We start from the raw sequence: 26,255 nt of genomic DNA, 5'->3' as shown, positions 1-26,255 counted from the left end.
GTCCATAGCTTTTCAGGAGAGCAATAAATAAATGCATGGACCTTTGTAAAAGCCTGAAATATGAAAATGTAACAGAGATCATTCTCAATACACTGAGAAAATAACATTTGCATTGCTATAGATGAAACTGTAACATTAACAAAGTAATTTCTATCTCTCTCTTTATATTATATAAAACACTAAAAATATATATTATCCTCTGTTTTCAAGCAAACCTGTTTTTGTATTCAGGTCAGGTCTGAACAGAATTATGTAACATTTTTGGAAAAATATACAACCAAGAAGTCCAATGCTTGATGCCGTTATAGCAAAAATTTCCACAGCCACCATGTCTTTCCCTTTAGTGCTCAGATAGGCCGGGATCATGGCAATCCAGACACTGCAGAACACCAGCATGCTGAAGGTGATGTACTTGGCCTCATTAAAACTGTCCGGTAATGTCCTGGCTAAAAAAGCTATAATGAAGCTCACAGCTGCCAGAAGCCCCATATATCCCAGGACAGAGTAGAAGCCGATAACTGAACCCTCATTACACTGAATGATGATCTTTCCCTGATATGAGTGAGTGTCCTGATCCTGGAAGGGAGGAGAAATAGACAACCAAGTGACACAGATTATGACTTGAACAAGTGAGAACACACAGATTATAAGATTGGGTAGTTTGGCTCCCATCCATTTCCTCCAGGGACTTCCAGGTTTGGTGGCTTTAAAAGCAATACACACCATCATACTTTTGGCAAGTAGAGAAGAGACGGCAACTGAGAAGATGACACCAAAAGAGGTTACACGCAGCATGCAGGTTACATCTACTGGACGGCCGAGGAACAAGAAGACACAGAGGAAGCTCAGCATGATGGAGACCAGGAGAAGATAGCTCAGGTTCCGGTTATTCGCTTTAACAATGGGGGTGTCCTGGTAATGTATAAATATTCCCAATATTATACCAGTCAGAAGACAACAGAAGATGGAGACAGCTGAGAATACTGCAACAATTGTATCCTCAGTGTAGGAGAGAAATTCCACCAATTTTGGAATACACCGATCCTTCTTCTCATTTGGCCATTCATCATCAGGACATTTCATGCAGTTTTCACTGTCTGCAGGAAGATCAATACAAACACAATGAGCATCTGTGTCAAAGTTTCTAAGAACAAAAACATATGTACTGTTTTGCCTCACAGCTAGCAATTCTATTTCCAGTTCATTGTGGGAGAGTGAATAGTATTTAAATGTCAATGTAAGTTGTATTATAGATTGATCTTTTGTTTTATTTTTTCTCTGGTTCTATAGCTATCATGTAACATAAAAATAGGGTTTCTGGACCTCCTTGTATGTAGAGACTGGCTATGGCCAGTATTAAATATGAAAACATGATTGATGCTTTTAAGAAATTGCAAAGTATGTGAAAAAAGAAAAAAGAAAAAACAAAAATGTAGAGAAAATTTGTTATAAGCAGAAAAAGTAATAAAGGTGGAGCATTAATCCAAAGTGTATGTAAACCTGATAATGAAATTCCCTTATCTGCTACCTTTTGATCTCCTCCAAATATCATCAAAAGAGAAGCGTGGGCTTGTTTTTTTAAAAAAAAAACATACTTACCTAGGTGGATGCAGCATCGGTCCGAAGCTACATCTGTCCCCACCTACTCTAAGTGTAAGAACTCAGCGATCACATGATCACCGATCACTGAGTTCTCACAGCTGGTCTGATCATTGTCAGTCACCGCTGTTTTCTCGCGCCCCCCCCACACACACACACTCACTGGAGCGCTGAGCTGTGGAGGGGTGGGAGCGGCTGGTTCAGGCTCTCAGTGCATTGCAGAGAGGATAAGCCAGGTGTTGCTCCAGACTGGATCTTTCCCCAGTCTGGACCAGGTGAGTAAATTCAGCCAACAGTGGGCTTCAGCCGGCTGTCAGCTGAAAACTGGTCAAAGGAGTGCAGAATGAACTGCACCCCGTGATCCACAGGAGAAGTATTATTATTATTATACAGTATTTATATAGCAACAAAAGGTTTGCTCAGCGCTGTACATTATAGTGGGGGACAGTACATGGGACAATACAGTAACAATACAATACACGAGGGGTTCAAGGGCCCTGCTCTTTCGAGCTTACAATCTAGGAGGGAGGGGGTAGAGGTACAGGAGGAAGTGGCTGAGGGGGATGGAGTGGTAGGAGGAGTGGAGGAGAACGGATGTTAGGTGAGGGTGGGGTAGGCTTGCCTGAAGAGATGGGTTTTCAGGGTGCGCCTAAAGGTGAGGAGGGTAGGTGACAGTCTGATGGATTGCGGTAGGGAGTTCCAGAGGATGGGAGAAGTCCTGGAGAAGTCCTGCAGTCGGGCGTGGGAGGAGCGAAGGGCAGGGGTAGGGTGGTATTTGGGTATCAGGTCAGTGAGGTAGTTTGGGGCAGCATTATGAATGGCTTTGTATGTCAGAGTTAGTAATTTGAATTTAATGCATTGGGCAATTGGGAGCCAGTGAAGGGATTGGCAGAGGGATGTGGCAGAAGTGGAGCGGTTGGTGAGGTGGATGAGTCTAGCCGCTGAGTTCAGGATAGACTGGAGCGGGGATAGCGTGTTTCGGTGTAGGCCGGTGAGAAGGGAGTTGCAGTAGTCTAGGCGTGAGATAATAAGGGAGTGTACGAGTTGTTTAGTGGTGTCTGGGGTGAGGAACATACGTATCTTGGAGATGTTGCAGAGGTGGAGCCTGTCTCAAACTTGCGCATCAGAGATGGACGCAGTGCAACCATTTTGTAGGCATCTCCATCTTCCTACTTATCCTTCTCCCCCCCCTCCCTTCCTGAGAGGCACAGTGACAGATGTGTGTGTGTTGGTTATGGGTCAATGGCAGGGCAAGGCATCCCTAGTTCGGTGCCGAGCAGTCTGCGAAAGTGTAGCCTTTCTCACCTAGGCCAGGATAAGGCCAGTGTTCCCAAGAGAGACAGACCCTCTCTGCCCAAGAACCTGTGTAATTTCTCACCTCGTAACAGAGATAAGGCAGCTTTCCCAGGAATTGAAAGAGGCTTTAACCTCATAAAACCTAGCAGTGTAGGTGGCAGAATTAAATGAACATTCCTCAAATCAATTTTTATCCTATGTCTCATATCTTGGAATATGAGAGACATACATAAAAGCAGGACATATCATCGGATGGACAATGAGCAGGCAAATCGTTTAATAGGTTACTCAACTTGTCTTGCACGCTCAAGGAAGCAGAAACATAGATCTCATGAACTGTGCAGCATATAATTTCATAATTCATATCTAAATAATCCTCAGACTTGTCTGTGTAATAATATACCCGCAAGGGGACTATCACTCGTGCAGCTGAGAAGTTATAGACCAGAATATGAATTAAGGAGCTGTAAGGACTGTGACACGTGTCCACTGGGGAGCTGGATGAAGACCATTGGGGGAGCTGAGCCTCATGATCCATGGGAAACCAAGCCTTATTGACTCACTTGTTAATGCAAGGGATCAGAGTTGTCTGATGAATGAGGTGTGAAATCCCTGTTGTCCCTCATTGGATGAACCCCAACCTGAAAACACATCCTTGGAGCACTCTACACTCATCGGCCTCTTTATTAGGTACACCTGTTCAATTGCTTGGTAACATAAACTGGTAATAAGCCAATCACATGGTAGCAACTCAATGCATTTAGACATCTAGACGTGGTGAAGACAACTTGCTGAAGTTCAAATCGAGCATCAGAATGGGGAAGAAAGGGGATTTAAGTGACTCTTAATGTGGCATGGTTGTTGGTGCCAGATAAGCTGGTCTGAGTATTTAAAAAATGGCTGATCTACTGGGATTTTTACATACAACCATCTCTAGGGTTTACGAGAATGGTCTGAAAAAAGAAAAAAAAATATCCAGTGAATGGCAGTTGTGTGGACTAAAATGCCTTGTTGATGTCAGAGACCAGAGGAGAATTGGCAGACTGGTTGCAGCAACATTCAGATGGTAGGGTCCAAATTTGGCCTAAACATCATGAAAGCATGGATCCATCCTGCCTTGTATCAATGGTTCAGGCTGGTGGTGTAATGGTGTGGGGGAGATTTTTAGGCTCTAGCAAAGTGTACCTAATAAGGTGGCCGGTGAGTGTATTTGGCACTATTCATTGGTGTAAAAACTATCACAGAGCACTGACACATTATTGGATGAATCTTTTATTGTGGACTATTCTATGGATATAAGACTTTGATTCATTCTGATTCATTTTATTTTATTTTTTGTCACCTAAATAGAGGGTAAGGTAGCATTGTTGCCCATGGTGGGGGGAGGGGTTACACTGAATGCATTGAGGTGTTGTAACACTTTATAACAGCAGCTTCCTTTATCATCTGTGTTTTTATGTGAGTTGTATTGTTGGCTTACATAGGCAGTGCGGGATATTTTATGATATCATGTTAGCTATATGGATTGATGTGGAGTTACATTTCTGGGTCTCTACTCCACGCAGGAAGCTTGGAAGGAGGAAAGCTTGGGACTTCACCGGCCCCTTTAGAGAGGACCACCTGTTAGGCAGGGAAGGAGCAGCACAGCTAGCAGGCCAGATAGCAGCCACCATCATCAACACAGGAGAAGGGCTGAGTGAGTAGACCTTCACCCTATGGGCCAGATAGGGAAGGAGAACTCTGGTGGGAAACCAGATTAGCAACTACCCAAGACTGTCTTACTTTAAAGTGACAGGCACTGGATCCCCTGCTCAGGGATTCCCCCAGAACAGCTGGATAAGGAGTATCTAGGGTCTGGGGTGGTACAACCGGGATGCTGGCTAGCTCTCCAAGAAGAGAATTTTTTTTTGCTGTAAAGACTTGTATAGTTCCAGAAAGCTGACCTCAGTTCCATTGGGCATCCCATACAACCCTAACCCTATCCCAGTTAAAATCTCCTAATAAAACTTCAAAACAAAGCTCAGGGACTGGTTAATGTCTCCTGGATGCAAGTCTGACTGAGGAAATGTGTGTTGCCGAACTGTACTGGACTATAGGGGGACTCAAAAACTTCAGCAGCTCCTAGGTAGGCAGTGTTACATTTTTCTTTGTAAATGCCAGGTTGGTTGCAGTAGCTTGCATACATAGTACAGGGACATTGCTTCACAGGCAGTTTAGGGAACCCCAGGCTTGGTATTTAAGGAAATGTTGCATTTGTTTAATATTGTTCTTAAAGCATGTCATGCCTGCCAAACAGACATTTTTCAACTTTTTTTTTTGCTTAGGTACATTTCTCGGGGCAGTACCCTGCAGCACCCCCTCGTGCCACTTACTTGACAATCCCTTGTCTATTAGTCTAGAAAATGGCCACGACTGACTTCTAATTTTTGTCTCCCATTGATTTCAATAGGATTACATGTTGGTATCCAAACTTAGGCAAAGTTTGCAGAGTGCACAATGGACCGAACTCAAGTGGGTATGGCTCATCATTACTTGAGAAATCGAGAATTTTAATAGAATTTGTGACAGAATTTCAGATTCGGCACCAGAACTTAGCCATGTTCTTAGATCCTGCTTCAGACTGAACCTAGGTACGTTCATCCCTATCCACATAAATCCATCACCAATCACATCATCCAATGCACACAGTCCACCAACATGTACCATTCACAATGACTGCTCGGCACGAATAATGTTTTTGAAAAGTGCAAAAAATACCTTTTGATTCCTCAGGAAATAAAGAGCTGTCCTATCCCAGTGTTATCTCAACCCTCCCAGTTCTTATCTAAGATTACAGAACAATTGCTCTCTATATTTAAAAGATGGGGAGGGATTTGGTTGTTCAGTACAGTAGCAGTAGCAAAAGATGATTGGGCAGAGCTGACACCATTTATTGTTATTGCGGTGTACAAACTCCTGAGAACATGAGCTTACCTTGTAGTAATGTACTGAGTCATTTTTTTTACCTTCATACACTTTAACTGCTTTCCCACCACCCTATAGTAGAACTAGTGCTACAAGGTGGTAGGGCTGCACAAAATCACGTATGTATACGTGATTTGCATATCCAGGCAGGGGGCGCGCACTTTCACCCTACCCACACCATCATTGGCGGCTAGGGATGTCAATCACCGGGTTTCCACCGGAGATTCCCCACCGACACCTGGAGATTGCCAAGTATCACTGACAGGGGAGAGACCTGTGTGTAAGCAACACATATCTCTCTCCTTCAGCAAGGACATGCTGCTGTGTATTACTCTGCACATAGGAGAAATACACAGCAGCATGTCTCCCTAGTAAAAACACACTGCACATCATGTAAAACAGCACACAACACACTGTTAACCCTTTGATTGCACCACTCCTTCCTGCCCAGTGTCATTAGTACAGTGTTAGTGCTTTTTATTAGCACTGATCACTGTATTAGTGTCATTGGGATGTCAGTGGCAGTTAGTCAGTTCCCACCCAGTGTCAGAATGCCCACCACAGTCTCGCTATAAGTCGCTGATCGCCGCTATTACTAGTATAAAAAAATTTAAATCTCAGTATATATACCGCCATTTGTAGATGCTATAACTTTCACGTAAACCAAATAATTTACACGTATTGAGATTGACATGTAAAGACATGGAGCAGAATACATTCTGGCCTAAATTTATGAAGAAATTTGACTTTTTTAATTTTTTTACTGGATATGTTTTATAGCAAAAAGTCAAAAATATATATATTTTTTCAGAGTTGTCAGTCTTTTTTTGTTTATAGCGCAAAAAATGAAAAACGCACAGGTGATTAATACCACAGAAAGAAAGCTCTATTTGTGGGAAAAAAGGGCATATATTTAATTTATGTACAGCGTTGCATGACCGCGCAATTGTCAGTTAAAGTAACGCAGTGCCGTAACGCAAAAAATGGCCTGGTCAGGAAGGGAGGGGGGGGGGGAATCCTCTGGAGGGCAATAGTGGTAATCTCTATACAGACCAAAAAAACCCACAAACTACCGGAAATGTTGGATATCTCTTCTTCTGGACATGGGACACACTCATAGCAGCATTTGTGAACAGAAGATCCAACCTTTTTTCTGCAGCCAGGTAAGCAGGGCTCTGAGCATCGAGATACTGGGACCTGAAATTCAGATATTATTATTATTAGTATTTTGTATAGGTCTATCACATCCCAGGAGACTATTATCCCATGGTAATTACACTGTGTGCAGCCCGAACAAACGATCCTGTGTGTGGAGGAGCGCTGCACTGACAGGAGGACACAGCACAGCCTTTCTCCTGTGGGGGTGGGGGGGGATTTACAGGTGGGGAACATAATGTGAGGGGTTGGAGGGTAACTTGTGCTCGTAATTCGTGCTTGGAATGAAAGGTAGAGGGATTGGTGAATATCTGTGTTGGGGAGGGTAATTGGGGGGGTATAGTTGCTAAAAGGGGGGATTGGGGTGGAAGGATATGTGCTATTAGGAGGAATGAGGGGGATATGTGCTAGGAGGGGGGATGGGGGGATATGCTATAACTAAAAGGGGGCATTGGGGGAGATATGTGTTTGTAGGGGAATTGGGGGGATATGTGTTTGTAGGGGGGATTGGGGGGAGGAGGAATATGCTAGGACTAGGAGGGGGGATTGGGGGAGATATGTGTTTGGAGGGGGGATTGGAGGGATATGTGTTAGGAGGGGGGAACATATTAGGAGTGGAGATTGGAGGGGGGGATATGTGCTAGGTGGGGGATTGAGAAGGAATATGTGCAAAGAGGGAGTTTGGTTGGATATGTGCTGGGAGGGGGGATTGGGAGTGGAGGGATTTGAGCTAAGAGTGGGATTTTTTCATGCGGGGGGTGCAGGGGGTGGGGGTTTGTGCTAGGAGGGGATGGGGGAATTTGGATTAAGAGGATAGGGCTGGAGAGGATTTGTGCGGGGAAGAGTAATTTGGAGGGGGTTGTGCTAGGAGGGGGAATGAGAGGGGATTGTGCTAGGAGGGGGGATTTGGGGGATAGGATTTGTACTGGGAGAGGGGTTTGGCAGGGAGGATTTCTTCTAAAATGGGAAATTTGAGGATAATATAACGTGTGCTGGGAGGGATGATTTTATGGGGGTGCTGAGACATGATATGAGGGCACTTAACAGATCCTCATAGCCCATAGCTGGATTTGCTTGAATTTCCTTACAGACACAGCTTCTATCTGTAGCCAGCCACACACTGTGCAGATGGATGCTGTGTCTGTAAGGGAATCCAATCTTAGCTATGTGCTGTGGTGTGGAGGAGCTATGAGGCTGTTTACAGTGTGGGGGAGGGAGGAGGAGATCTGAGTGCTCTGCCAGCAATGACCTTGTCCTCTTTTCTGCTGACCCCTGTCCTTTGCCCTGATGACCCCTGCCCTCTGCACTGATGACCCCTGCCCTCTGCACTACTGACCCCTGTCTCCTGCACTACTGACCCCTGCCCTCTGTACTAGTGACCCCTGCCCTCTGCACTGATGACCCCTGTCTCCTGCACTACTGACCCTTGCCCTCTGTACTACTGACCCCTGCCCTCTGCCCTGCTGACCCCTGCCCTCTGCACTGATGACCCTTGTCCTCTGCACTGATGACCCCTGTCCTCCATCCTTATGACCTGATAACCCCTTTTCTCCACCCTGCTGATCCTTGTCATATGCTCTGTTGCCCCTTATCGTCTACTCTGCTGACCCCCTGTACACTACCATACTGACTCTTGTACATTGTCCAGCTGCACACTGCCCTCTTCTCTGATAACTCCATGTACACTGTCCTACAAACTAATGGCTTCTATAGACTGCCCTATAAACTGCTGATCCTATCCTCTGCCCTGCTGACCCCCTTTATACTACCCTACTGATCTCACATCCTCTGCCCCCCTGCACCCCCACATCAGACAGGCTAGATCAGGCCCTGCTTGACAAGTACACACACTCACACTAAAATGTTAAATGAACTCTCCACAATACCATACACTCTTATTTATTCCTAGAAAACTTTTGCATAAAAAACAGGAATTCTTGGTTCATGTACATTGCAATATATGTTCAAGTTATCCAACTGCATCAAAGTGATTCTTTTTTTTCATTCTTGAGGTTTCCTTCCTTTAGCATCTCATGTGTTGTATATTTGTAAGCCATTAAGATCTGAACTCAGACATACACTATATGGCCAAAAGTATTGGTCGGCCGGCCTTTACACACACATGACCTTTAATGGCCTCCCAGTCTTAGTCCGTAGGGTTCAATATTGAGTTGGCCCCGCCCTTTGCAGCTATAACAGCTTCAACTCTTCTGGGAAGGCTGTCCACAAGGTTTAGGAGGGCGTCTATGGGAAGGTTGGACCATTCTTCCAGAAGCACATTTGTCAGGTCAGGCACTGATGTCGAGGGAGGAGGCCTGGCTCGCAGTCTCCGCTCTAATTCATCCCAAAGGTGTTCTATGGGGTTGAGGTCAGGACTCTGCGCAGGACAGTCAAGTTCCTCCACCCCAAATTCGCTCATCCATGTCTTTATGGATCTTGCTGCATGCACTGGTGCACAGTCATGTTGGAACAGGAAGAGGCCATCCCCAAAATCTTCCCACAAAGTTGGGAGCATGAAATAGTCCAAAATGTCTTAGTGTTCTAATGTCTTAAAAGTTCCTTTCACTGGAACTAGGGGGCCAAGCCCAACCCCTGAAAAACAACTACAGACCATAAACCCCCCACCACCAAACTTTACATTTGGCACAATGCAATCAGGCAAGTACCATTCTCCTGGCAACCACCAAATGCAGACACATGCATCAGATTTCCAGACAGAGAAGCATGATTTGTCACTCCAGAGAACACATGTCCAATGCTCTAGAGTCTAGTGGCGGCGTGCTTTACACCACTGCATCTGACGCTTTGCATTGCACTTGGTGATGTAAGACTTGGATGCAGCTGCTCGGCCATGGAAACCCTTTTTATGAAGCTCTCTATGCACTGTTGTTGTGCTAATCTGAAGGCCACACCAAGTTTGGAGGTCTTTAGCTATTGACTCTGCAGACAGTTGGCAACTACTGCGCACTGTGCGCTTCAGCATGCGCTGACCCCGCTCTATCATTTTACGTGGCCTACCACTTGCTGGCTGAGTTGCTGTTGTTCCCAGTTACTTCCACTTTGTTATAATCCCACTAACAGTTGAGCGTATTTAGTAGCCAGGAAATGTCACGGATGGACTTATTGCACAGGTGGCAACCTATCACGGGACCACGCTTGGAGTCACTGAGCTCCTGAAAGCGACCCATTCTTTCACAAATGTTTGTAGAAGCAGTCTGCATGCCTAGGGGCTTGATTGTATACACCTGTGCCCATGAAGATGATTGGAACAAGTGAATCTGGAGATTTGGAGGGCTGGCCCAATACGTTTGGCAATATTGGGGCGGGCGGACAACTCATGGGGCCCCCGGGCAATAGGGGATCATGGGGCCCCTGTGTCTTCGCCCACACTCAAACCACACCCAAAAAAGCCTATGAAAGGTACCAGGGACATCTCATGGGGCCCCCTACTGACCTCGGGCCCTCGGGCAGTGCCCGAGTTCCCCAATGGTCAGTCCGTCCCTGTGTATCTTTATTTCTACTGCATTGTGCAGGTCAGTGATTATAAGGGCAGAGATATCTCAAGTGACTGGATTCTTTTTTAACTAATAGGAGCAATGCATTAAGCGCTCTGTGCTGTAATCTCCTTGTATTCTGTTTGTTTTGGGGGGTTTTTTGGGGGGCATACCTGGTTGCGAGCTAAGATTCCTGCTGGTGCTGTCCACCCTATATATACAATATATAAATATATTTATATTATAACGTGCTGTGTAACTGTTGGCACTATATAAACTCTCTCTCTCCTGGCTTTTAGTAATATGACAGCTGAGGATTGCACCTCATGCACCCCATGGGCCACTCTTCAGCATGATCTGTCACTTGTTATATCCACTGGACATAGTCACCCAGACTGTCCCCCTGTAGTCTTCTGGGACATGTGACAGGTGTTGCGCATGCGTAGTGGGCACCCGGCTGTAAAGTCACAAGCTGTCACAGCCGGGTGTCCACACTGAAGATGCCGGTGCCAGGAACACGGGGCGGACAGTGAAACCAGTTGCATAGAGGACACCAAAGGATCAAGGGACAGGTAAGTGGCTGTTTTTTAAAAGTCAGCAGATACAGTTTTTGTAGCAGCTGACTTTTATTTTTTTACAGTTTCACTGGAATTTAACAAATAAACAGGCCCATAGCAAAAATGTAAAAATGACTCTGCTTCCTAAGTGTAGGCTTGAGACATCAAATTAATATTTGTACATACAATCTCAGCACATATAATATTGTAATCCAAGACTGTAATAGCAATGTATCTCTACACAGTTCCTATTTTTCTAATTAATCCCAAATTCTTCATCTTTATTGTTATTCCAAGTTTACACTCACTGGTCACTTTATTAGGTACATTTGTTCAATTGCTTGGTAACACAAATTGCTAATTAGCCAATCACATGGCAGAAACTCAATGCATTTAGGCATCTAGACATAATGAAGATGACTTGGTGAAGTTCCGAGCATCAGAATGGGGAAGAAAGGGAATTTAAATGACTTTGAATGTGACATGGTTGTTGGTACCAGATGGGCTGGTCTGAGTATTTCAAAAACTGCTGATCTACTGGGATTTTCCCACACAACCATCTCTAGTGTTTACAGAGAATGGTCCGAAAAAGAGAAAATATCCAGTGAGAGTCAGTTGTGTGGACAAAAATGCTTTGCTGATGTCAGTGGTCAGAGGAGAATGGGCAGACTGGTTCGAGATGACAGAAAGGCAACAGTAACTCAAACAACCACTCATTACAACCAAGGTATGCAGAATACCATATCTGAATGCACAACACATCAAACCTTGAAACAGATGGGCTACAGCAGCAGAAGACCACACCAGGTGCCACTCCTGTCAGCTAAGAACAGGAAACGGAGGCTACAATTCAAACAGACTCACCAACATGGGTAAATAGGAGATTGGAAAAACATTGCCTGGTCTGATGAGCCTCGATTTACGCTGCAACATTCAGATGGTAGGGTCCGAATTTGGTGTAAACAACATGAAATCATGGATCCATCCTGCCTTGTATCAACAGTTCAAGCTGGTAATGGTGGTATTTTCTTGGCACACTATGAACCCCTTAGTCCTAACTGAGCATTGTTTAATTGCAATGACATCCCTGATTATTTTTGGTGACTGTGTCAATCCCTTTCTGATTACAGTGTCCTCATCTTCTGATGGCTCCTTCCAGCAGGATAATGTCACAAAACTCAAATCATCTCATACTGGTTTCTAGAACATGACAATGAGTTCCCTGTACTCTAATGGCCTCCACTGTCACCAGACCTCAATCCAATAGAGGATCTTTGGGATGTGGTGGAACGGGAGATTCTCAACATTGATGTGCAGCCAACAAATCTGCAGCAACTGCGTGATACTATCATGTCAATATGGAACAAAATCTCAGAAGAATGTTTCCAACACCTTGTTGATTCTATACCATGAAGAATGAAGGCAGTTCTGAAGGCAAAAGGAGGTCCAACCCGGTACTAGCAAGGTGGACCTAATAAAGTGGCCGGTGAGTGTATATCATGGACTTACCTCATTGCCAAGCTTCCATGTTATGGCTTTAGTATTCATTTGTAATTGCTGATCTTCTGGTGCCCAGGATGTAAAATTTCCCACATCATTATAAATCATAGTGTCATTATCCTTAAATACCCAATTTGTAATTTTGTAATGATAAACAAATTCTCCGTATTCATTAAAAAATGATCTTGGCTCGAGTAATCCAAATTCATATTTAATTTCTTTTAAAAGATGATACAACTTCAATTTGAATATAGAAAGATAAAACGTATTAAGTAAAGAAAAGCAACCGGACACAGGAAAATCAATATTTATATCCAGTCCCCAGTGTCCATCAGATTATCTCCTGATCTTGTAGAAAATAATCAATATACTTAGTTGTCACAAACTGAGCATAGTGGAGTGACCTGGACCCTACTCTGACTATGTCTGGGTTCCCTGAGGAGTGGAGTCTGAAGAACGGGCAATATTCACTAGGGACCCCTCACAGAGGTTTGGACTATTTCCTAAGGTTGCTTCCCCAGATACTAGCAGACTGAGGAGGAAGAAGCCATAGGACCACTAGCAGGGACCACTAGCAGAGACGATCAGAACACTAGAGAGAAAACTGAGATACTGGTGGACAGTCATATATCATATTAGGGACAGATCAAGCAGTGTTTGCAGGGAGAGCTAGTTGCTGCTGTTGATTGCTGAAATCTTATACTGTATATTTACAGTAAGTCAGACACACCTAAAGGAATCCATAAAGAGTGTTTATGACACCAGACAGCCTTCTTATGGCTATAGAAACTGCCCGATGCCTGATATCAATCAAAAGTAGAAAGTGGACATGTGGGGGAACTAGTATCTCAGAGTCCCCATCAGGCTCCATCCACTGTGGCATCATTTCATATCTTTGGTGTTCATTTCATATATGTGTTGGCCCCGGTTTATCTGTTTAAGGCTCTGCTATGGATTTTCCTTTATTTTTTAGTAGCCCCCTTAAAATACCAGACTCAGAGTATGTTTCATATGGCTTTTTTGTAAATTAACAAGCATATTACACTTAACTGCTCTCTACAATTGCATAGAGCAGCCCCAATCCTCCTTTTCTTGGGTCATTTGCTGCCAAATGCCCCCAAAGCAAGCCACTTGCTCTGGGGGCACTCATGCATGCTCGCTACAGAGCCAGCCCTGTAAGTCTATAAGACACACAGAGTTCAGCTTGGCCCCACCCCCAGCTCCTTCCTCGCTGGCTGTGATTGGCAGCAGCAGGATCCAATGGCTCCACCTGCTATGCCTGAGCCAATGAGGAGGGAGATAGCTAGGAGAGCAGCTGCTCTCATGCACATATCTGGATCAAGATTGGGCTCAGGTAAGTATTGGGGGGGGGGTAAGGGGGGAGCTGCACACTGCATTTTTCTACCTTCATGCATAAAATGCTTAAAGGTAAAAGGCCTTCAACCTTTAGAACCAGTTTATTTGCTGAAAAATTACATTTCATTACTGGCTTCCTTAAAAAAAAAAATAAAAAGCACACACCAAACAACAGAAACAACACCCATCCAAAGGTCCATTAAATACATAGCAGATGCTAGGAGGGGTCTGAGAGCTGTTTAACCATTTGCCACCTGGCCAATGGCCATTTGGCGGCGGCAAAAGTGCTTCTGCATGCCGGGTGCACGCCATTTGGCGTGCTCCCGCACATGCTCAGTTCGCGCAACTGCAGAGCGGCGCAGCAGCGCGATCTGTCACTGGCCGTGTACCTCGGACACGGCCGATGACAGATCCGAGTACCTGCTCCCGTTGCTGGTACCATGTGACCTGCTGTGACCAATCACAGTAGGTCACATGACAGTTGTATACAATGGATGGCTTCATTCATGCCATCCATTGTATACTAGTGCCTAGCTGTGAATGGTCACAGCAGGTCACATGCACATGTCATGTGATTAGCTGTGACCAAATCACAGCTAAGCACAAAAAAAAAAAAACTGAATGAATCGATTTCATTCAGGTAAATGCTTGCTTATAGCAAAGTAATTCTTTGCTATAGGCAAATTGTGTAAAAAAAATAAAATAAACAAAATACTGATCACTTCCCCAAAGTAGTACAATGTTACTATGGTAACATTGTACTACTTTGGTCATAGTAAAATATGAAAAAAAATCTTAAAAAAAATAAAAAAAATGTAATAAAAAATTTAAAATAATAAAAAAATTTTTAAAAAAATGTATATATATATATTTTATTTATACTGTCACCAGTCAGTGTCCCTGTTCACCACCATGCCAGTTATATGATAAAGCTGTACTGCACTGGTGACAGTATGTAAAAAAAAAAATTGTGAAAATAATTTTTTTAATTTTTTCATTTTCCAAAAAATTATGACAAAAAAAATACAACTTCAAAAAACTCGCCATTCCTCTTATGAAGTACGTTGGACTGTCTACTCTGCAAAAAGGGGTCATTTGGGGGATATCTGTACTATTCTGACATTCTTGGACCTCAAGAAATTAGATTGGCCGTCAGTACTTCAGGATTGATCAATATTCAGATCTATACCATAGTTTGTGAACTCTATAACTTTCCTACAAACTAAAAAATACATCCTAATTTGGGTTATTTTCACCAAAGACATGTAGCAGAATACATCTCGGCCTAAATTTATGAAGAACAATTATTTATTTGTAAACTTTTATAACAGAAACAAAGAAAAACGTGTTTTTTTTCAAAAATTTTGGTCTTTTTTTGTTAATTTAGCAAAAAATAAAAACCCCAGCGGTGATTAAATACCACCAAAAGAAAGCTCTAGTTGTGTGAAGAAAATGATAAAATTTTAGTTTGGGTACAATGTTGTATGACCGCGCAATTGTCATTCAAAGTGTGAGAGCGCTGAAACCTGAAAACTGGCCTGGGCAGGAAGGGGGAAAATTGCCCGGTATTGAAATGGTTAAAAACTGGTACTGAAGTGTAATTTAAAATACTTTTGTAAATGTCAGTGATGCAGCTCATTCTGTACATCACAGAGATGCGCCCCTTAACAGGCAGGATTAGGGCACCCCCCAGGCATGTTATTTAAAGGAAATGGACATTTTTTTAATGTTTCACTTTAAGCATTTAAATAAATTACAGCTTCTGGCTGAATGGTATTTTAAAGATTTTTTTTGTCTTGGTACATGTTCCCCAGGGCAGTGCCCACCTCCCATGCTATTTTGTATACACCCCTTTCCTACAGTATGAGCCCATGAAAATGAGCATTTTTAATTTTCTCAGATTTGGGTTTGACCATCTGAACTTCTTTAAAGCTCTCCGAACAATACTTAAACCGAATGACACGCTCTCAACACTTTACATATATTCTACACTATATTGCCAAAAGTATTGGTTGGCCGGCCTTTACACGCACATGAGCTTTAATGGCATCGCAGTCTTAGTCCGTAGGGCTCAATATTGAGTTGGCCCCGCCCTTTGCAGCTATAACACCTTCAACTCTTCTAGGAAGGCTGTCCACAAGGTTTAGGAGGGTGTCTATGGGAAGGTTGGACCATTCTTCCAGAAGAACATTTGTCAGGTCAGGCACTGATGTCAGATGAGAAGGCCTGGATTGCAGTCTCCGCTCTAATTCATCCTAAAAGTGTTCCATGGGGTTGAGGGTAGGCCAGTCAAGTTCCTCTACCCCAAACTTTCTCATCCATGTCTTTATGGACCTTGCTTTGTGCACTGGTGAGCAGTCATGATGGAACAGGAAGGGGCCATCCCCAAACTGTTTCCACAAAGTTGGGAGCATGAAATTGTCCAAAATGTCTTGGTATGCTGACGCCTTAAGAGTTTCCTTCACTAGAACTAAGGGGCCAAGCCCAACCCCTGAAAAACAACCCCACCCCATAATTCCCCCACCACCAAACTTTACACTTGGTACAATGCTGTCAGGTAAGTACCATTCTCCTGGCAACTGCCAAACCCAGACATGTCCATCGAATTGCCAGACAGAAAAGCGTGATTCATTACTCCACTGCTTTAGAATCCATTGGCGGCGTGCTTTACACCACTGCATCTGACGCTTTGCGTTGCACTTGGTGATGTAAAGCTTGGATGCAGCTGCTCGGCCATGGAAACCCATTTCATGAAGATCTCTACGCACTGTTGTTGTGCTAATCTGAAGGCCACACAAGGTTTGAAGGTCTTTAGCTATTGACACTTCAGACATTTGGTGACTTCTGTGCACTGTTCTCTTCAGCATGCTGCGCTGACCCCGCTCTCTCATTTTAAAGGCAAATTTGTCTTTATTACTTTTTATAAGAAGACATATATATAAAGAAAAGGGAAAACAGTGAGTGCAGACATATGGGACCAGAGCACTGGTCTAAGCATGAAGACAATCCAAAAAGAGAAAAACAATCTGAACACCACAACGATAGAATTAGTAAACAACATAAGCATTACAATGACATATGACCCAGGTGCGCACCCTAAGATAAGGCACAAGGAACATTAATATCTGTCACTAGATAGCTCACTGTAGAAAATGTAGCAAGAAGGAAAAACAAAGGGAAAGAAAAGAAACAAGCACAGGAAGTGAGAAAAGGCAGAGGGGGAGTCAGGAACCGGGAAAGGACAGGGGGCAGGGCCACACCGGTGGTCACCTGGACAAATCCCAAGGGGGGGGGACATAACAAGTCATGTCTGAAGCAAGGAAACCAGTACCTAGACAGATGACAGCGAGTCCACTAGTCCAAATGAACAAGGTTTGGGGAGGCACAGCAGGAACACACAATTCCCGAAGGGTCGTGGAGGAGAAATGGAGCCAGACCCACCACAATAGCTTATGTTTGTCATAAGTGTCATTGGCAAATGCCAACATTTCTTCCATGCGCATCATATCCTTAATTGTAATGACCCACAAAGAAAGGGGAGGAGGGGTGGCTGTTTTCCAAAAAAGGGGTATCAGTTGGCGAGCCGCAGATAAGAAGAAACACAGTAGGCATCTCTTTTGTGCCGCCAAGGAACCCGGTAATATACAAAGAAGAGCCATCTCCGGGGTAGAGGTCAAGGACTCGCCATAGATTTTATTATAAACATCAAAGGCTTGGTACCAAAAGGGTCGAATTCTATTGCAATCCCACCAAATGTGGAAATGAGTGCCCACAGCCTCAATACAACGCCAACAAAGGTCGGATTTAGAAGAAATACCCTATGCATGGACAAGGGATCCCTATACTGTACCATCATGAGAGGAACTTAAAATTTTATTCCTGTGAGTAGCAGGATATAGAAGATGTATGGGCAAAATGGAATGACGTAAGCCATTCCCCATGAGATATGTCCCTACCCAGATACTGGGACCATGCCCTGGTATAGGATGGAAGTTCAGAGTGAATTGCGGAATGTAATAATCTGTAGAGGGAAGCCAAAAGATGTCTGGTAGGTTCAGAAAGGAAACATAACTGCTCAAACTCAGAGAGCAGGCGATGGATATGAGAGGAGGAGTGCAAGTGTTTACAAAATGAAGATAAGTGCAAAGCAGTCAGCCAATCCCTGGGACAACCCGGGAGGAGTGGGAGGCCCGTCTGAGGATGAATTAAGTCATGAGCTACCAGCCAAGAGGCATGGTAGAAGAGACTAAGAATAGAAGAACCCATCCCTTGTGGAAAGGAGAGATTGTCAAATAGAGACAACAGTGGGGAAGGATCGACGACAGTAGGGTATTAAGGCCACATCTATACCATACACTCATGACCTCCACAGTTAAGGGCGACAAGCCGGGGAAGTGCTGTAAGTCATGGCCATAACCCCAGGGGAAAGTTTGTAAATCGACCGGAGATAAGTCTTATTCCACCATGGAAGAAGCCTTACGATAGGGTCTGGGGAACCAATCAAGCATATGTGACAGCAAGGCGGCTCTGTAATACAGCTCAAAATCAGGCAAGCCTACTCCACCCAAGAGCTTCGGATAAGCAAGTAACTTGTACTTCAGTCTCAAAAAACCACGATGCCCCTTGAACCTGATCGATATAGAACGCAGGGAGAGGAAGAAACTCCTGGGCACTGAAACCAGGATAGTCTGGAAAACGTAGAGCAATTTAGGTAAAGTGTCCATCTTAAGGGTGTTAATGCGTCCAAACCAGGGCAAAGAGGAAGCTCCCCATGAGGCCAAGTCTTTACGCAGACAAGAAATCAGGGGCAGACAATTAAGGGAGTACAGTTCAGCAAGATTGGAAGGTATCAGTACCCTGAGGTAGGAAATATCCTTCAGATGCCACTGAAAAGAAAAATTGGAGTGAAGATGCAACAACATGTTGTTGGGCAGAGTAGTATTCAGCGCCTCCATTTTTGAGATATTCAGTTTAAAGTTACTGTACTAACCAAGCCTATGAAACTCATGAAGTAGACTAGGGAGTGAGATGAGTGGCTGTTGCATGTAAACCAGAAGGTCATGTGCAGAGAAAGTTTGTGATGAGAGGAAGGGGTATGGATAGCCACAATAGCCCGTAGCCCGCGCCAGGTGTTCCATAACCAAAACAAAAAGTAGAGAAGAAAGAGGGCATTCCTGCCTGATGCCTTTCGAGATAGAGAAGGACGAAGAGGATGTGTTCGGTGCATCCAGAACATCCGGCGGACCGGAAGTGTGGCGGCGAGCTCCTGCACGGCAGCGGACCCTAGCGGGGCCCCCACGACTTCCCGGTCCCTGCTCATCGGCCAGGTAAGGCCACAGGATCTTTTCCCGGAGCTCCGGGACTTGCGGCCTGCCCCGCACCCGAAGCCGCGGCCTTGATTTTAGCCGTGGCCGAACCGGATCGCCGGGCATCGGCCCGGGCCGCCGCTGCTCCGTCCCCCGATCCCCGCTGACCTGCCAGCCTCCCCAGGGCCTTCCTCACCAGCCCTGGGTTCATCCCTGACCACCAGGAACCAGCTCAGGCCCACTGATAGCTGCTCCACCGCCCAGCTGCTCCGCCACCCAGCCCGCTGGCCTGCCTGTCTCCCTTGATCCCTCCCCAATGGCTCTGGGCCCACCTCAGGCCACCCTGCACCCAGCTACCGGCACCCAGCTACCACCCCTGGACACCCTGCACCCAGCTACCAGGCACCCAGCTACCACCTCTGGACACCCAGCTACCGGGCACCCAACTACCACCCCTGGACACCCTGCACCCAGCTACCAGGCACCCAGCTACTACCTCTGGACACGCAGTTACCGGGCACCAAGCTACCTGCACCCGGCACCTAGGGGCTGCTTCAGACCACCCAGCGCCCTGCAGCAGCCGGCACCCAGCCTCGGACCAGGGACCTCTCCAGGCCACCAAGCAAATTGAGACGTCGCCGCATCTCCGCAACCTGCACCCGGCCCCCCTCCACTCGGCTGCCGACCACCTACACGACAGCATCCTTCCACTGTCATGTCCTGACCTAGCCACCACCACGTATCAGCTCACTATCAGCTACCCTAGACTCTCTGGCACCCCTAACCATACGCAACATCAAACCTAGACCGCTCCAACCATGGCAGAACGTCCATACTAAATGCCTCAAATGCCGCAGTTGCACGCTGGAGAGACTATAGCGCAAAACCAGGTCCCCTCGTGCGTTCTCCCTCTACAAATCTGCCTTCCTCACTTACACCTCCTCCCTCCACGCCGCCAAGCAGGCTTACTTCGTAAACCTGATCAACACCCTCTCAACCTGCCCTCGCCGACTCTTCTCCACCTTCAACTCCCTACTCTCCCCCCCCCCCCTTCCTCCACTCAGTACCTCACTTACCGCCCGCGAGATTGCCACTCATTTCCACAACAAGATTGACGCAATCCGTAAGGACATAGTCAACTCGCAATCTACCTCCCCACCTAGCCTCCCCCCCCCATCTCCCCCTCATCTCTTCCCTCCTCTGACCTCGCAACCGCACTGCCCCCCACCACACCCAAGACCCCGCTTACCGTAACCCCCCCAGCTCTGCACTCCTTTAGCCCTTCTACCACTGAGGAAGTCACCAGGGTCTTCTCAGAAACCCGCCTCACTACCTGCCCCCTGGACCCTATCCCCTCTCAACTCCTCTGGTCACCCCCCTCTTCCCTCATCCGCTCCCTCACCCATATCTTCAATCTCTCCCTCTCTACCGGTGCATTCCCCTCCCCCCTAAAGCATGCGCACATCACCCCCATACTCAAAAAGCCCTCCCTGGACCCCACTGACCCAAACAACCTCAGACCCATCTCCCTGCTGCCACTCACTTCCAAGCTCCTTGAGCGCTTAGTCTACGACTGCCTAAGCGCCCACCTAACTGACAACAACCTCCTTGATTCACTACAGTCTGGCTTCCATCCCCTACACTCCACCGAAACCGCCCTCCTCAAAATCACCAACGACCTACTAACCGCCAAAGCCAAAGGCGACTACTCTGTCCTCCTCCTCCTGGACCTCTCCGCAGCTTTTGACACAGTTGACCACCCCCTCCTCCTTAATAAACTACTTTCCCTTGGCATCAGAGACACTGCTCTCTCCTGGTTCTCCTCTTACTTATCCCAACGCTCCTTCAGCGTTTCCTACAACGGTGCCACCTCCCCTTCCCTCCCCCTCTCTGTTGGGGTCCGCCAGGGCTGTCCTTGGACCCCTTCTCTTCTCCATCTACACCTCCTCCCTTGGCAAACTCATACACTCCCACGGCTTCAACTACCCCCTCTGTGCTGATGACACTCAAATTTACCTCTCCACCCCCCACCTCACCCCCACATTCTCCGCCCGCATCACTCACCTCCTAAACGACATCTCTGACTGGATGTCGCTCCATTTCCTCAAGCTTAACCTCTCCAAAACCGAGCTTCTCATCTTCCCCCCCCCCCGCGCCCCCCCCATCCTATCCATCACTACCAACAACACCACCATCAATCCCGCCCTGCAAGCCAAAGTCCTTGGCATCATTCTGGACTCAAACCTTTCCTTCCAACCTCATGTCAAATCACTTACAAACACATGCAGGCTCCACCTTCGCAACATCGCCAAGATACGCACCTTCATTACCCCAGACACCACTAAACTACTCGTACACTCCCTGATTATCTCACGCCTCGACTACTACAACTCCCTCATCACCGGTTTACCCCAGTGCAGGCTCTTCCCGCTTCAGACCATCCTAAACTCAGCGGCTAGACTCATCCACCTCACCAACCGCTCAACCTCTGCCACCCCCCTCTGCCTATCCCTCCACTGGCTCCCTATCGCCCAACACATCAAACTACTCACTCTGACCTACAAAGCCATTCACAACACTGCCCCTAACTACCTCACCAACCTGATTCCCAGGTACCACCCTACCCGTACCCTTCGCTCTTCACAGGACCTCCTTCTATCTTGCTCCCTGGTCTCCTACTCCCACACACGTCTGCAAGACTTCTCCAGGTCATCCCCCATCCTCTGGAACTCACTACCCCAATCCATCAGACTGTCACCTTCCCTCCTCACCTTCAGGCACTCCCTGAAAACCCACCTCTTCAGGGAAGCCTACCCCACCCTCACCTAACAGCCGTTCTCCTTCATTCCTCCTACCACTCCATCCCCCACAGCCACTTCCTCCTGTACCACTACCCCCTCCCTCCTAGATTGTAAGCTCAAAAGAGTAGGGCCCTCTAACCCCTCGTGTGCTGTTTGTAGTTGCTGTACTGTTTCATGTATTGTACAGCGCTGAGCAAACCCTTTGGCGCTATATAAACTCGATGTAATAATAATAATGTGTCATTCACAAGAACCAACGCCATGGGATAAGAATAAAGGGACATAATCCCGGCAGTATACCTTGATCCCAAACCTATCTGCTCCAGAGTGAGGCGCAAAACACGCCAATCTACTCAATCAAACGCCTTCTCAGCGTCAAACAAAAGAAGGCAAGCCTTCAGGTGATGCTATTTGATATAGGAAATAAGATGAATCATTTTAGTGGTGTTATTCCTAGCCTTACAACCCAAAACGAAACCCACCTGATCCTGGTGAATCAAAGCAGGGAGGAACAGTGACAAAGGATTCTCCATAAGATTAGCAAATAACTTGACATCTAGGTTAATCAGGGAAATTAAGCGATAACTACTGTAGAGGGATGAATCCTTATCCAGTTTAGGAATAATTAAAATATTGGCTGAAAGGCTGGATAAGACAGGTGAGAGTTGTCAATGACATTAAAAGCTTGGGCTAAAAGCGGGGCCAGCAAAGGCGCAAAAGTTTATAGAATCATGGAGAAAACCCATTGGGACCCATGCACTTACCGGATTTGAGATCTTTAATTGCCCCAAGGACTTCTGGAACAGAAAAAGGCTCCTCAAGATCTTAGGAGTACTATGCATCAAGAACCGGCAATGCCATCTATGTGATATACTGAAAGGGGCAAGGGCCAACAGGAGCATTAGGGGTCACAGAGATAAATTATAGAGTTCAAAATAGAAACGTTCAAACGCCAAGGAGATTCCTTTATTATGATAAGTTTTGATATTATCGGGTGCCTGAATACATTGGATCGGGTGACGGGACAGGCGAGAGTGGAGTACCCACGCCAAGCGTTGGCCACATTTATTGGCTAAAGAATAATGAGTATTATGCACACTATCACATGCAATGAGGGAGGAGGAGTCCAGCAATTGAAGTAGATCCCGGTGGGCATTACACAGATCAACCGAGAGAAAAGGATCCAAAGTGCGCTTATGAGTGGACTCTAAGGCCGCGACAACCAAAAACAACCGGCGAATGTCCGAAGCCCGAGACTTCTTTAAGCGGGAGCCGTGCTAAATGCAACCCCCCTGGAGAACACATTTGTAGGCTTCCCATTGCATAAGGGGACCCGTAGTATCCGAAGAACAAAATTCTGGATAGCTTTTGTAACCTCCGCGACACATAGGTAGTCTTTAAGCAGAGTATCATTTAAACGCCAGGAAAAACAATGAGAAGACGTAGAGAGGTTGTGTATGGTGAGATGGATGGGATAGTGGTCCGACCATAAGAAGTGACCAAGTGAGGCTGAAATAGGGGAATCGAGTAAGCAATGCAAAACTAAAAAGCAATCAATGAGGCTGTAAGATGCGTGAGCCGCTGAGAAATAACTATTGTCCCGCTCTGAAGGGTACAGAACGTGCCAGACGTCCACTGAATGCAAATCATGTAGACGGGTTTTAATTTGAGTTAACACTCAGAAGGAAAAAGACGATTTACCTGAGGAAGTATCCAAGATAGGTGAAAAACTATATGAAAGTAACGTCCCGCGATGAAACAGGGACCACCAAAAGAGGACAATTTGGTCAGAACCGCGGAGAGAAAGGGACCCTGGTCCTGATTGGGACCATAAATATTTACCACTATAAAGACAAAGTCCTGATGTTTCAATTTAAGAACAATATAATGACTGGTAGGATCTATGTGGGAGTCCAAGACCTCAGAACTAAAGATATTATGGAAGGCCACCAACACCCCCTTAGACCTGGCTTGTGTATTAGTACTGTGGTACCATTGGGTGTAGTAGAGACTTTTGGAGAACCGGAATACTGTCCATATGGAAATGGGTCTCCTGAAAAATTTGGGATCCAGTCTTATGAAAGTGATAGAGCATTTGGCTCTGCTTCTCTGGGGTAATAAATCCTCTGCAGTTGACAGAGGAGAAACTAATTGGGATCCTACCCACCATAGGGAATAAAGGGCGAGGGAAACAAATGCCTAGGTGGGGAATGTCAAAGGCACATTGAGCAGGTCCTGGTCCAGGCCTCCCACAGGGAAACAGATACCAAGAGGGAAGCTACTCAAGTTAAAGAGCAACCCCTTCATGAAAAATGTGTATAACATACCCTCAGGAGGTAAATGGAGGAAAACAAGCTATCCTCCTCCCCAGAGAAGCATGAGCCCGCGAGCAGTGGGAGAGCTTACCCCACAAAAAGAAAGGTGGGGCGCAAAACCCTCACAGGAAGGATTGAAGGAGCCCCCTACCATTCCCCCCAAAAACAGGTGGTAGTACTCGGGAGCTAACCCCAAACCAAAACACACAAGGAATGGATAACAAAAAAAAACACATGTAACAATGACAATTCAAGAAAAATAACATTAATGTAGTTATTTAAGAGCATGGAACCAACAGAACTTCGGAAACCACCTAGTAGGGGTGGAGGCCATGCAGTCAAATGCAAACACAAATAGAAAAAGGAAAACCTCCCAATGCATAGCAGCTTGGAAGTCAACCATCTGGAATCTTCTGAGAAGAGAATCTGGAGAGCTTCTTCCTGCTGGACCACTGCCATTGTGGGGCAAAAGGAAGACCTGGAGTTGAAAGGGCCAGTCCAGAAAAGCCACTTGAGGCAGTTCAAAAGTGCCGAGGAAGGTGGGCAAGTCCCCAAGAGTGCGGAACTGCACAGATTTACCATTCTGGGAGGCACTGAGTTGAAAGAGGAACCGCCATTGGTATCTAATGTGTCAATCCTGTGAGTGAGTGGGAAATGTCAGGGAGGAACATCACTGGTATCTCGTTAAACAAGATGGTATCTTGTGTGCTGGCTGCACGCATAATGGCATCCTTGACCTTGAAATAGGGAACCCTGCATAGAATATCATGAACAAAAGAGGGGTCAGGATTCCTTGGCCCAGAGTGCGGTGTACGCAGTCCAGCTCAATATATGCATCTTTAGGCTGTTGCAGTAACTGGTTGAAGATGGCAGTAACTGCTCCGACTAAGTCCTTAGATTCTATGGACTCTGGAACACCCCTGATCCCTACAGCTCCATGCGCCCCAAGTCATGCCCCCCCGCTCTCTCATTTTACATGAAAGTTGCTGTTCCCAGTTGCTTCCACTTTGTTATAATACCACTAACCATTGGCCATGGAATATTTAGTAGCAAGGCAATTTCATGGATGGACTTAATGTATAGGGGGCAACTTATCATGGTACCACGCTTGAATTAACTGAGCTCTTGAGAGCGACCCATTCTTTCACCAATGATTGTAAATGCAGTCTGCATGCCTATGGGCTTGATTTTATACACCTGCATCCATGGAGGGGATTGCAACACCTGAATCCAATGATTTTGAGGGGTGTCCAAGTACTTTTGGCAATATAGTGTATATGTATAGGGTGTAGCTGAAAAAACATGTTAGTGCCCAATCATACCGGTGCGATTTTAATTGAACCTAATGTGAATTGAAATCACACCTGAAATTTCATCTAATGAATGTGAATGTCAGTGTCTTAACATGTCCGATTTGCTTCAGCGCAATTTCTATAGTTCTTGCATTACTTTTTCTGCAGATTTGTTACGATTTCACTTACATAGAATATAATGTAAATTGCACTGCAAATTGCAAGAAATCATTGAAAATCTTCACAAGTAGCCATAAAGTCTTCAGAAATTGCACCTGAAATTGCACACAAATCTCACAATTTTAAATCGCAGCGGTGTGACCGGTGACTTAGTAGAGGGAAGCCTGACAGAGCAAGGAAACAGTAGTGCAAAAAAAATTTATTCACCCCGTTCATATTGCAGTGTGATTTGTCCCTGAAAGTGTCCCTACCATGAATGGGCCAATTGGTGGTGTTTGCCCCCCTGGCTATAAATTCCCAATCCTCCTCTGAATATGTCAACATCACCAACAAAATTGTTTTATTACAGGAACAACTTTTCTTTTTCTTTTTTTTTGTAGAGGGATTAAATATTTGAAATTTGACCATATCGCTTTTTCATTTTATATTTACCAAAAAAA

At 45.7% G+C, this 26,255-nt stretch overlaps 1 protein-coding gene across 1 annotated transcript in view; it reads right to left on the bottom strand.

Annotated features, from left to right (window-relative positions):
- Window positions 1–192: 192 nt before the first annotated feature.
- LOC149449832 (vomeronasal type-2 receptor 26-like) overlaps window positions 193–26,255 on the bottom strand; it is a 75,540-nt gene continuing 49,477 nt past the window's right edge. Inside the window, exons 6-8 of the mRNA XM_089692726.1 lie at window positions 12,575–12,817; window positions 6,933–7,056; window positions 193–1,097 (exon numbers count right to left, since the gene is read on the bottom strand). Coding sequence (XP_089548852.1) covers window positions 193–1,097; window positions 6,933–7,056; window positions 12,575–12,817 — 1,272 coding nt within the window. The remainder of the gene's footprint in view (window positions 1,098–6,932; window positions 7,057–12,574; window positions 12,818–26,255) is intronic.

The sequence above is a fragment of the Staurois parvus genome, unplaced genomic scaffold (assembly GCF_062004578.1).
Source record: "Staurois parvus isolate SC_StPar_1 unplaced genomic scaffold, SC_StPar_1.0 ptg000602l, whole genome shotgun sequence".
Lineage (NCBI taxonomy): Eukaryota > Metazoa > Chordata > Amphibia > Anura > Ranidae > Staurois > Staurois parvus.
The sequence above is the reverse complement of the archived record's forward strand: the minus strand, read 5'-3'. Positions and strand labels throughout refer to the sequence as shown.